General features: G+C 44.3%; 1 protein-coding gene across 1 annotated transcript in view; it reads right to left on the bottom strand.

Annotated features, from left to right (window-relative positions):
* Positions 1 to 12,863, bottom strand: part of TMEM255A (transmembrane protein 255A) — a 70,976-nt gene extending 58,113 nt beyond the window's left edge. Inside the window, exon 1 of the mRNA XM_077285094.1 lies at positions 12,384 to 12,863. Within this exon, the coding sequence (XP_077141209.1) occupies positions 12,384 to 12,534 (151 nt within the window). The 5' untranslated portion in view covers positions 12,535 to 12,863. The remainder of the gene's footprint in view (positions 1 to 12,383) is intronic.
* Positions 12,864 to 13,240: the final 377 nt, after the last annotated feature.

The following is a 13,240-nucleotide window of genomic DNA, read 5'->3' as shown; positions in this document are numbered from 1 at the left end:
ACAGCAGAGCTCAGAGAGTTGCAAAAAATTGCTTGTAAGAAGATAAATTTAATTTCCCGCTGTTCTGCGTTATTTACTTGTCTCCCACTAGTAACTCCCACTTCTATTTATAATAAACTTTGGAGGCAGAGTTATCTTCCAGGAAACATCCTCGCCACAATCCTGACCAGATCATTTACATATAAGAAAAATGTGGATTTCTCCGTAATAAGTCATCAGATTGCAGATATGAAGGTATCATCTTATTCAGCTTCCTATGACCTACATTCCCATATAGACGGCTTAGAAGGGCTGACCCTACTGACAGAGTCCCTATAAACAATGAGATCCCTTGGCTGTGTTGTAAGCTGTTCATGGGCTATGGCTTTTTCTGTAAGATGCAACTCTAAACTTTACATGGGATTAATCAAGATCACTGAAAATGATGGCAGCTTCTTACTGACTACTATGTAACATGAGTATACCAGAATTGGCTAATTTTTAACACAACCACATCCCTGGTTATAAGAGGGTGCTCACATAATAATGGATCCACATTATTTTACTCTTTCTCCATCCTCTGAGTAGCTTGTTCCCATCTATATTGCTGTATTGAACAACTTCATTGCATCAGACTGAATAACTGGAGTGAAAGAGCACAGCTCAATAGCTAATAAACAGTGTGCGACAGGTCCTGTCAATATATATAGCTGATAATACACTATATTATTATCAGCCTGCCAGTATACAATTACATAATGCAAAGAATTGGCAAAGACTCCGGCACATAATAACAATTTTTAAAATTTTCTTAGGATAACAAGACTGACTTTTTTGTAGCCTGCATAAAAAAAGAAAAATTTATGGCAACTTTGACAATGGAGTAACCATATTCAGTACCTGCCATCAAAAATCCAGCTACAGTGTGTATGCAGAAGCACTGACCTGGGCAAAGTGCGGCCCACGGGCCACATCCATCCCTCTGGCTGTCTCAGTCTGGCCCACAGACCGAGACAGCCGAGGGGCTGAAAACAGTGGCCCACGGTCAGCACCGTGCCCGCTCGCTGTCTATATCCACGCTGACTGCACTGGTGGAGGAGGGGTCTCCGGCCACTTCCTCCACCAATCAGCGTGTGAAACAGCTGACGTGATTTCATCATGTCAGCTGTGTACTGCTGGAAGTCAGCGCACCGGAGACACCGAGACTGGAGCAGAAGCAGAGAGACGGGGAACAGTACCGAGGTGAGTATGTGGTGTTCTTTTTTTTTCATGCATATGGGATGTTTTGGTGGGCATGGGGAGGCTATGGGGGCAAGGGGGGTGTCATGCAGCACATGGGGAGGCTATGGGTGTGACATGCTACACATGGGGAGGCTATGGGGGTGACATGCTGCACATGGGGAGGCTATGGGGAGTGACATGCTACACATGGGGAGGCTATGGGGAGTGACATGCTACACATGGGGAGGCTATGGGGAGTGACATGCTACACATGGGGAGGCTATGGGGGTGACATGCTGCACATGGGGAGGCTATGGGGGTGACATGCTGCATATGGGGAGGCTATGGGGTGACATGCTGCACATGGGGAGACTATTGGGGTGAATTGCTGCACATGGGGAGGCTATGGGGGTGACATGCTGCATATGGGGAGGCTATTGGGGTGACATGCTGCACATGGGGAGGCTATGGGGTGACATGCTGCACATGAGGAGGCTATGGGGGTGACATGCTGCACATGGGGAGGCTATAGGGGTGGCATGCTGCACATGGGGAGGCTATGGGGGTGTCATGCAGCACATGGGTAGGCTATGGGGCCCTCTTGTAGTATATGGGGAGACTGTGGACCTCATGCCGTATATGGGGAGGCTGCATGGACCTCATGCCGTATATGGGGGAGGCTGCGTGGGGCTCATGCAGCATATGGCGAGGCTGTGCGGGGCTCATGCCACATATAGAGGAGGCTGTGTGGGGCTCATGCTGTATATGGATAGGCTGTATGGGGCTCTTACAGTATATAAAGGAAATCAGAGATTGCAGCGGCATTTAACAGCTTACCAGTGACGGGTTGATCGCGATTCCACCTGCGGCTGTTAGAGGCACACTGAAAATGCATTACTGCCATAGAAAACAGGAGAAAAGCGCAAAATAATGTACACATGAAATATTTATCTGCAAAAATTGCTATGAAACAAGGAAGGTACTTCACGCATAAATTGGCCAATGTATGTGAGCCCAATTGCCATGTCAAGAAAGCCTACAATTTATGGGTCAGGAGTGTACCAGCTATCAGAAAAGGCCTAATACAAATAGAGAACAAGACCAGCACATCCAAGCTAGTGTGAACAGGTGCCAACCAAAAAAACATATAAGTTGAAAAACAATTAAAGGTTGCACCATTATTTACTTATTATTTTTAGTAGTTAGCTGGTCCACTCCTGACCCATAAATTGTAGGCTTTTTTGCCCAGGAGAGGTGACAAAACAGGACAGGGACCCAATTACAAAGGATGCCTTGGCATGGCAATTGGGTTCACATACATTGGCCAATTTATGCGCGAAGTACCTTCCTTTTTTCATAGCAATTTTTGCAGATAAATATTTCATGTGTACATTATATAGCGCTTTTTTCCTATTTTCTATGGCAGTAATGCATTTTCAATATTCTAGAGTAATCATTTTTGGTAAATAATGGTGCAACCTTTATCGTTTTTCAACTTATATGTTTTTTTGGTTGGCGCCTGTTCACACTAGCTTGGATGTGCTGGTCTTTTTCTCTATTTGTTAGAGGCACATGTCAGCTGTTCAAAACAGCTGACAAGTGCCAGGAAAGATGTGGGCTCAGCACCGGAGCCCACATCTAAGGGAGGGAGTCCTACATCGGCGTACTATTATGCCAGATGTCGGAAAGGGGTTAAGTGCTACAATTAATATTAATATAATTATAAATAATATAATCATTATAATATATCAATATTAATATTGAGTAGAATTAATTTCAGCCTATTGATTCGGCCCTCCATAACAGTCACGGTCTCTCATGTGGCAAATTAATTGCCCACCCCTGCAGAAGCGTATGTGTTAAGAAGGGTATACAGTCTGCATAAAGCAAGTAAATCTGAGAACAGTAAGGAGAAATCTATACAACGGGGAGAAAACAGCATAGTGGACCCATGGCAGGCAGCAGCCCCTGCACAAGTGATCTATGGAGGTACAAAAGCTGAGGATGCATGATGAAAGTGTAATGAGGGTTGTTCCTGCCGCCTGGAAAACCGTAATTACCGTACATCAGGCAGACACATCAGAGCGCCGCATTAGCACTCAGAGCAGCAGATACACCGCGCTGTCTGCAGCGGCCTACATACCACATGGTTAATCCACTGTATACAGCGGAAAAATCTGTGTCATCACAATAGAAATCTCTAAAACCTGGGAACAGCAAGGATGTAGAGCACTGCACACACTAAGTCAGTGGCAGTGCAGCCTCCTAATATAATCGTGTCCTGAGTATCCGACATATAGAACAATGATGAAATACTAAACATGTGCACTGCAGAAACACACATTCCCAATTACAGACCCGAGGAAGTGAACAATGCAGCCAGCATTTCCCACTGTGACCTATATTTGGGCAATGGATGCACATTATTGACTGCAAGATTATTATTATATGTCCCTGAATTCTGCATAAAACTCTGAATGATGGACATATTAGTGAATTAATTCACAGGCACTCTGCACATGCTGCCCAGTAATGTTTCTGAATTTTAGCTTGAATTTAGCAACACAAAATATATTTATAGGTCCATAGAATTTCAAAGTCACTTATGGCCCTATCATTTGCCTTCCACTTGTTTCTCTCAAGTATAATTAAAAGGGAATCAGTCACCAATTTTTTTTGCCTCCTAATCTGAGAGCAGCACAAAGTAAAGACAGAGACCTTGATTCCTGCAATGTGTTACTTACTGGGCTGCTTGCTGCAGTTTTGATAAAATCACTGTTTTATCAGCAAGAGATTATCACTAGAGGGGACTAGTAAATCTGCTGCCAGGTAGTCTAGCCACACCCCCACCGCTGATTGTGTGTAGGCAGAAAGCAGCCAATCAGTGGTGTGGGCGGGGTTATGCAGAACTCAGCATTCAGAGATCTACAGCAGATAAAAAAATACAATACACAGCCCAGTAAGTGACACATCGCTGGAATCAGATCTCTGCCCTTACATCATGCTGCTCTAAGATAGGGCAGCAAAAACCTGGTGACAGTTTCCCTTTGACATGCCTTAAACATGTGGTTAAAATCTGACTAGTGGTTTTGGCTGCAAAAATCAGAATCTGAACCTGAAGCTTTTTTGCAGAATTGACACCAAAATGCACATGAAAGAAAATGACGCATTTCTATCCTAATCTCATCAGTAATGACAGGACCAGTACTCTGTAGGGTTCACAACTTGACTTTTTATTTTTTCTGGACAGCTTATAAAAAAATCCCGCACAGACAATATTTTTATACAGACACATTGGAAATCTACAATAAATCAATAAGATTATAAGAGATATGTCTGCAGCCCATAATTCTGATACATAGACACATCAGCCGCATTCACTGTAAAATGATAGTTAGTCAAAATAATTACTTCAGCCTCAAACAAAATCTCAGATGTCTTAATTTTTTTTTTTTTTTTTACAGACAGGGCAAAAAGGGCCTTAATTAATGGATTGCCCTGGAATTTCAGGGCGATTGGCAATGTCTCCTTTACAATGCCGTCATTACACCATGGCTGGAATCAATCACTACAGTCTCCACATGTGGCAGGAGATCACCTCTTCACTACAGCTATTTTCGGATCTGTCAGTGGAGAAAGGAGGGCTGCTGTGGACCTCGCTTTCCATTAATGCAGGTGCATAAAACACAAGAGGGAATTTATCACCATCTTGACGCCAGTTTTCTTGCATGCAAAAGGAGCACATTTTGTCACAAGTGTTATTAGCACCTGGAGACCTTTTTTTACCTCTTTTGCCAATTTCAGAACACGGTTACATAGATTTCATTTTCCAGTGACTGCTCAAAAGATGTGCCAGTATAATTCAAAGTTGAGCGCCTCTTAAGAAATCGGGCACATCCAGCGGGCTATAGGTTCAAGACTGCCATGTGATCCCGCCAGCCTTGATCAAATCAGCCATAGTCCTTTAGTGTACTGTGGGAATGGGAAAATCATAGAAAGTAGCCAAATGCTTCCTGCTCGTAATGAGAACAATTCGACTATTTGGAATATAATACAAGCACAGATGTTTAATGGTTTTCCAATGGGACTCCCCAACCAAAACATGGTGCTGCCTGTGCCTCACTCTGTTAGTATTGCATGCCACATTTATAAAAACAGCCTTAGGGTATGTTCACACAGGGCGTTTTTGCTGTGTTTTTTATGCTAATTTTCAGATGCTTTTTACAGTACCAGCAAAATCAATGAGATTTCAGAAATCTCATGCACACACATTGGTTTTTGTTTAATCAGTATTTTGTGCTTTGCTGCGTTTTTTGAACATAGAGCATGTCACTTCTTTAAGCGTTTTTGCTGCGTTTTTCACCCATTGACTTGAATGGGCGTTGAAAAAACGCAGCAAAAACACAGGTATCATTATTTGCTGCGTTTTTGCAGCTGAAAATTCAAGAACATTAGCATGGACAAAGAGAAAACACGCACAAAAAAACGCACAAAAAAACGCACAAAAAAACGCACCTAAACTTGCGTTTTTGACGCAGCTTCTTTCCTGCCAAGAAGATCAGGTTGCTGCAGAAAAAAAAAGCACCAAAAACGCCCTGTGTGAACTTACCCTTAAGGCTGAGGATACATGGGGAATTTAACCAGTGACACAGGTCATACAGCCAAAGATCATCTGTGCCGCTGCTACCAGGGCTATGGAGTCGGAAAGCCAAACCTCCGACTCCTCAATTTTCCTGACCCCGACTCCACAGCACTGGTCACTACTGAGCATGTACATAAAGTGCAGCACAGATTCATCTCATCTACGACCCCACAGCACTGGTCACTACTGAGCATGTACATAAAGAGCAGCACAGATTCATCTCATCTACAACTCCACAGCACTGGTCACTACTATGTACATAAAGTGCAGCACAGATTCATCTCATCTACGACACCACAGCCCTGATCACTACTGAGCCTGTACATAAAGTGCAGCACAGATTCATCTCATCTACGACTCCACAGCACTGGTCATTCCATATCAAGGGATCCAAATATGAATATTTTTTTTACCTGACGTCTTTAGATTTTTTTTATTTTTTGTTTTTATGAAGTACAACTTTAGTTAATTACAAATTAAAAGTTTAGAATTTTTTTCTTCATCAGTTAATTTTTTACAGATTTTTAAAGTTTTAAAAAAGCGCTGATTTTGGACTGGTATGGCTTTACATTTTTTATCATATCTCGGGCTATGATTAAGATATAGAGGTGGGAGAGGTATCATTTTTCTCAGAACGGTACCGGCTTTCATTTGATATGTCACAAGACTATGTTTCTTTATATTTTGTTTTGGTGAAATCAAATTAAACATTTTGATGCGCAATTCTGAAAAAAACGTATGTTTTAAAATTGTGAAAACATGCATGTGTGTTACTTGTGTCCTTGTTTATATTTGTACAGGGATTCAACTTGGGACCTATCAAATTTGTATTTTTTTTTAAGCCTTGAATCATCTGATTTTATGTTTGTGTGAGCTTCTTCCCTTTTTCTTTTCAAATTACAACTTATTGCATTCAGCATTTATATGTAACAATAAAGAAACGCAAAAAACAACTACCAAAGTGCCAGAATAAATACATCTTAATCATCATAACAACTTGCTCAGTATTTTCAACCTGAATTCATTGAACAAGCCAAAAGAAAAAACGTGATCACATCCTCAAGTGTGGTTTTCTAAATACAGTCTCATCCTGATTATATGTTAAAAACCAGACTAAAAGAACCAATATTTTTACCACCTATTTATACATGGAACAATTTTTTTTCTACTATATCACTAAACCTGTCTTTTCTGAAGTGTTTAAGAAGAATAGTCCAGTAGTTAAATCCTCGTTCTATAAAATATGAACTAATCAAACAATTAATAGTAGGCTTTTACACTGGCCTTCTATCATCAATGTGTCCCTTCTAGTGGGTGAAATGTCATCTTGTCCATAAGCGCTCACTAGCAATGGCCGTTTCCTTCTGTGTCAGAGTATGTGCTGCTGTCATGGTGCTCGGCTCCACCTGAGTTATATCTGATTTTTGTTCACTTTTACAATGTCTGATTTTCTGGGATACACAAAGGACGGCGCTGGACCAGAAGGTGCAGAAAAGTCACTTCTATGTCTTCATTTTCACAATCTTTGGAGAGTCCAGTAGCCGTCAGCGCTAATCATATTCACAGGTCACATAGCCAGTTGTGTCATCCATTGCCGATCTTGTGCCGCCTTCTACCACGTCATGGACATCACTGTCTTTATTTCCACTACATGTGATGAGATGACAGTCCGGTATTGCGGAGTCCCTGTGATGGGTTCTGCTTCCTGTAACCGATATAACAAACTCTCCTCCTCTTCGTAGTCCTGGTTTGAACAATACATGAACTGGATGTTAAGAGTATTTTTCTCCCTCCATTTGAGGAGTTGCCTGGGTGATAAGATTTGGTGTGAATACGGCCTCTGGAGGCTCGAGCTGCCGGCCTGTCATCTGCTCTGCAGTCACCATCTACCCCTGTTCAATCTCAGGTTGGGCCCTAACAAAGCTTTCTCCTCTGTTCTCTCCTGCTTCTAACTCTAACATAATAAAATAATACAGGAATAGCTAACAATCATGGATTATTAGGTAAATATGAACCCCACACTTCTACACCACAGGCTGAACAGACCTGAAATCAAGATTTTTGAACTGACACTGTAATAGTTTTATTTTTTAAAATATGATCCCATCACGATCCCAGCTTGTATTTTGGTGCAGAAGTGGCTAGGAGCATAACAGGCACATGTGCAGTTTTTGAAATATTATCTCTTTTCTAGCCTGAGTTATGAGGAGAAATGTAAGGGCAGGCAACACCGAAATTCGCACTTTTTCCGAACTTTGAAAATCAATAAAAAATTAAAAAAAATATCTAGAATTTTTTTTTCTTCACATTTTGCATTCTCTGACAAACTATTACCAAATACCAAAATCTCAAAAGAATTAAAAATATAGTGGTAAAAATCATTGGTTCACTTGACATGGAATGACCCGCACTGGTAACTACTGATACTGGTACATAAAGTGCAGAACAGGTTCATCTCATCTACGACTGCCCAGCACTGGTCACTACTGAGCATGTACATAAAGTGCAGCACAGATTCATCTCATCTACGACCCCACAGCACTGGTCACTACTGAGCATGTACATAAAGTGCAGCACAGATTCATCTCATCTACGACTCCACAGCACTGGTCAGTACTGAGCACGTACATAAAGTACAGCACAGATTCATCTCAACTAAAAGCCGAGATCCTCAGATTAGGAACAGAACAGACCTTTATAGGACATTTCATAATTTTCCAAAATTATTATGAAAACATTTACAGCACACACTGCACTGTACCACTGAACCCATTTTACTACCTATTTTAGCAGTTGGTCCATTTTATAGACTCCACAACCCTGACTGTTACGTAGCAGCATAATACAGGAAAATTGAGTCGCATTGAGATACCTACAGTAGAACAACAACAAGCATACAAAAAACTCCAAATCACTGCTAAGGTCGTGGTGCCCTGGGGGGTCGCAATGTGACCCAATTCACCTGCATTATGTAGCAGCTGCACATCTTTAGTATAACTGAACTTACAGGTGACATTTCAGAATAAGCTGTCGTTTGAGTTACATGGGTACTAACACCATCTCTTGCCGCTTACACACCTGTTCCAGGTATCCCAGGCTTCGTTTCCTTGCCCTGGGTCTGTTGTGCTCCACGTCGGGTTTTGCAAGTTGCCTTGAGTAGATCAATTACATCATCTCCGTAGACCTATTTAAGGCCCATGTAGTCACACACCTGTGTCTTGAGATTAGTCCTATGCGTGCCACCATCTGTGCGTGCATTCATGCCAGTTGGGTGCTTCATCTGTCCTGCTGCTCCTGAGATTCTTGTGTGCCAAGTCCTCCCTGCCCACATGCCCACCCGTACCTGAGGCTTAGAGAATCCACCTCACCAGGTGATCCTAACATTGCCATTATGACTCATAAGATCTTCAATTATTTTCCCCTGCTCTAAAAGCCTCAGCATTTTCTCTTCGTGTACTGCCTGTTCTTAGTCCTTTCTCTCTGTAGGCTAACATAGGCAAAGGCTGTAGCATTTTCCCCCCTAATAATTGTAGATTTGAGCAATTTTTGAGTATGAAAGAGGTGAATAAAAAGAAAAGCATTGTGAGCCTGCTACTGCCTGCTCCCTCCCTGGAGCCTCTTCTGATCTGTAGGCCCCTATGATGTCCTACATACCTCACCATGTAATGACATCACTGGACTTACTGATCAGGAGGGGAGCTGGGATGCCGCAGGTAGCAGGAGGTTCATAGTGCTCTGGACTGGTGGCCATAGACTACCGATGTGGCTGCCAGACCAGGATCCTGCAAAATTTAGCTCAACTGTAATTTTTCTCTAAAAAGACATTACAAAATTTCTTATTGACACTCATATGGCTGATTTATGAGAAGATAAGTGTAGTTAATATTATATTTATTTTCAACTTTTTCTCCTGGAGTAGTGTATGGAGGGGGGTCCGGAGGGGCAGTTATCCTGGACGTCCAATGCTATAGTGGAGCTAAATTTTGCAGCTCACTTCTTAGAGCGGCGCGGAGGAACAATCAGTGCCCACCCACAGTCCGATAAACTAAATGATTAAAGCAGCCACTGCAGGCGCCAACCCTCACCAACAATGGCGGGGTGCTTCATCAGTGGGACCCACTTCACAGCTTGAGAACCTCTGCATTAGACGGCAACTGTAAATTCGGTGAAGATACAAAAAGGCGATGCCGTAATAACCATGTGCCGGGTATGGAAAGGATAAATAACCATCAGAGCTAACAGTAATGCAATGCTGCTTCAGTCCCCTCCCTGTATACATTTGTGGCATAGGAATATGATCTATTAAAACCATAAGATGATCTATTTTAAGACTAACCAGAGAAGCAGCAACATCAGATTCTGAAGCTCTCCAATTATATATGCCGTAGGGGGTATTTTAGGGTCCATGTTGCTCGGGCCCAACCGTAGGTCTCCTGACCTGGGCTAAGAGCCTCATTTATTTCTATGAGACTGACACTAGAAAAGTTGTTGCGCACCACCCAACCACCAAGAATTGGAGAGCTACAAATACATAAACAGGCAAAAAAGAGGAGGCTATCATGGAAAATTTGTGCATATCCAATAACTGCACAGAATAAATATTTTCTACCATGGAGCCAAATAACCAAAGAAAGTCAGTAAAAAAAAACAGATAAATGATCCCAACATCAAGCAGAGAAGTTTAAAAAAAAAAAAAAATGGCCTCTGAACCTCTGCCACGACCTGTGGCCTCTCATTGATTGATATGAATGACTTTTTAAAGAGGTTGGTCACTACTCGAACAATCTCAATCAGCATGCTTGCACCAGTAACATAACACCTATAATCCCCGCAGGTGCTGGCGCACGCTCACCCAGAGCTCACATCACTTTATGTCACGAGAGCCCTGTGCCCAATCGGCGCTGACTTCACTCTCCCCCTGGTGGGACCAAACATGAAGAGGAAGTGAGCGACCAGCCGCAGCGCTGACGTCCTCTTCATCTCAGATTTGTCTGAAGGAGAGAAGAGTGAAGCCAGCGCTGACTGGGCGCAGGGCTCGCATGACATAATGTGACGCAAGCCCAGGGGAGCGAGTGCTGACCCTGCTGGAACGGCACAAGCAAGTATTGCTGTTTTACTGGTGCAAACATGCTGACTGAGATGGGATTGTTCGAGTTGTTGACAACCCCTTAAAGTACATTACCTGAACACAAAATCCAGCAAGGCAGATGAAGTGTTTGCGATATCCACAATTGGCCAATATCTCTCACACTCATTAGTGTAAAGAAAACTTGGCAAGTCAGCAGAATATGGTTTGGATTAGCCTTTTTGGCTGTCCAAAATTTTAGCAAACAGCAGCTTAAAGGGATTGTCCAGACTTAAGCAAAGCTTGCAATCAAAATCACTGTGTGATTGAATGGCACAATGCCCCAGGATACCCGTATGCAGGTAGAAGGTGACATGACCCAATATATGTGATATACAGTCATGCCCCACTAGACTCTCGCAACAGAAGAGACTTTAGAGGAACTCTGGGTCTGGAGGGCTTGTGGTGAAGAGAAAGCAAATCGCATACATAAGGTCAGAAGACAAAGAGGGGAATCATGTACACCACCAAGATCCAGGAGAAGCATAAAGTGACTGCACACTGATTCTGACTCCCCCTTTATACGACCAATATCAAACGTCCGGCTACTGACAATTTACTTACTAAAGTCCTGGCAAAATGCCACAAAAACTGGACTTAAATCCAGCCTAGGTGTCCCTGCAAATGAGAAGGTTGTGACCGGCCAACAATCTGATGTGTGTTCAGCCTGTGTCCTAGGAAAGAAGGGTCAGACATATTGAATAAAACATGCCTGATCGACGGTCCTCATTGTAGGTCTGCTGCCACCTTAAGACCCCCAAACACAGACTTTGGCAAAGATGCAGATTTAGGTGGAGCCAGATGAAAAATTAGGGAATCTTCTATGAAGCCACTTAATGAAGCTTCCAATACAGAGCAATCAATGGTTAAAAAAAACAAACAAAAAAAACACGAAGTTTTTTTGTTTCAGGTATGAAAATGGAATAGAAAAAAAAAGGCAATGTGAACAAAGCCTTAGTGGCATGCAGAGTACCCCAGAAAGCAGAGACGTTATAGAGGACCCCATAGAGACGTGGTGGGACACGTCAGGGACAGCGCGGAGCCCCCACACCAGTCACCATGGGGGCTTCATACATGAGGTGCAGCCTGAGGGACACGGACACACACAAGGTGCAAGAAGACTGTGCACAGATGGAAGAGACTCCATGACACAAGCCCAGTGTTCTGCTACTGGGGACTCATGGAAAGAGCACTGGCTGCCACACAGCGGGGGGCTGCCACACAGCCGGGGGGCTGCCACACAGCTGGGGGCTGCACAGTGCGGAGGTGCCAGGCACAGATGCCAGTGACTAGTCACATCCAGGAGCAGCCATTCCGGCACGTCCAGGGTGCTGCTGACGTCACTGCCCTGCTCCCCATCCCTGCACCTACAACAACATGCATGCAATGCACGGGCGCCCACGGACACCCACTCACCCGTGGAATCTGCAGCTGGGATCTCCGTGCGCTGGGACTGCTGAGTCAGCATGCTGCAGGCGGAGGGTCCGGCTACTGGGCAGCAGCAGCAGCACAAGGACGCGTCCTGGAGATGCAACAATGCGCTGGGAATTGGCTGGGCACATAGCATCCATAGGGGCTGCAGGGTGACCCGCGCCTCACTGCCGCCGCCGCCTCCTCCTCCCCGGGCATAGTCCCGCAGCAGCGCTGGCCATGACAGGTAGCAGCGACGGCGGAGTGGTGTAAGGAGGGCATGTGATCGGGGGCGGGGCGTGCTGCTGTGCACAGCGCTATACGGAGGAGACACGGACGGACCGCTGCTCTGGGGGGCAACCGGCGGCAGCAATACGGGGACGGGACGGAGCAGACTGGCGGTGTCATGGGGGAAGGGAAATGGGGAGATGTCTGTGGGAAAGATGGGAGCAGGCTGTGATGGGTGGCATTGGGAGAAGTGGGTGTAGGCAGGGGGCACAGGGAGAGGTCTGTTATTAGGGGACACAGGGAGAAGTCTGTTATTAGGGGACACAGGGAGAGGTGTGTGTTATTAGGGGGCACAGGGAGAGGTGTGTGTTATTAGGGGGCACAGGGAGAGGTGTGTGTTATTAGGGGGCACAGGGAGAAGTGTGTGTTATTAGGGGGCACAGGGAGAGGTGTGTGTTATTAGGGGCACAGGGAGAGGTGTGTGTTATTAGGGGGCACAGGGAGAAGTGTGTGTTATTAGGGGGCACAGGGAGAGGTGTGTGTTATTAGGGGGCACAGGGAGAGGTCTGTTAGGGGGGCACAGGGAGAGGTCTGTTATTAGGGGACACAGGGAGAAGTGTGTTATTAGGGGGCAC

Source organism: Ranitomeya variabilis, chromosome 2 (assembly GCF_051348905.1).
Source record: "Ranitomeya variabilis isolate aRanVar5 chromosome 2, aRanVar5.hap1, whole genome shotgun sequence".
Taxonomy (NCBI): domain Eukaryota; kingdom Metazoa; phylum Chordata; class Amphibia; order Anura; family Dendrobatidae; genus Ranitomeya; species Ranitomeya variabilis.
The sequence above is the reverse complement of the archived record's forward strand: the minus strand, read 5'-3'. Positions and strand labels throughout refer to the sequence as shown.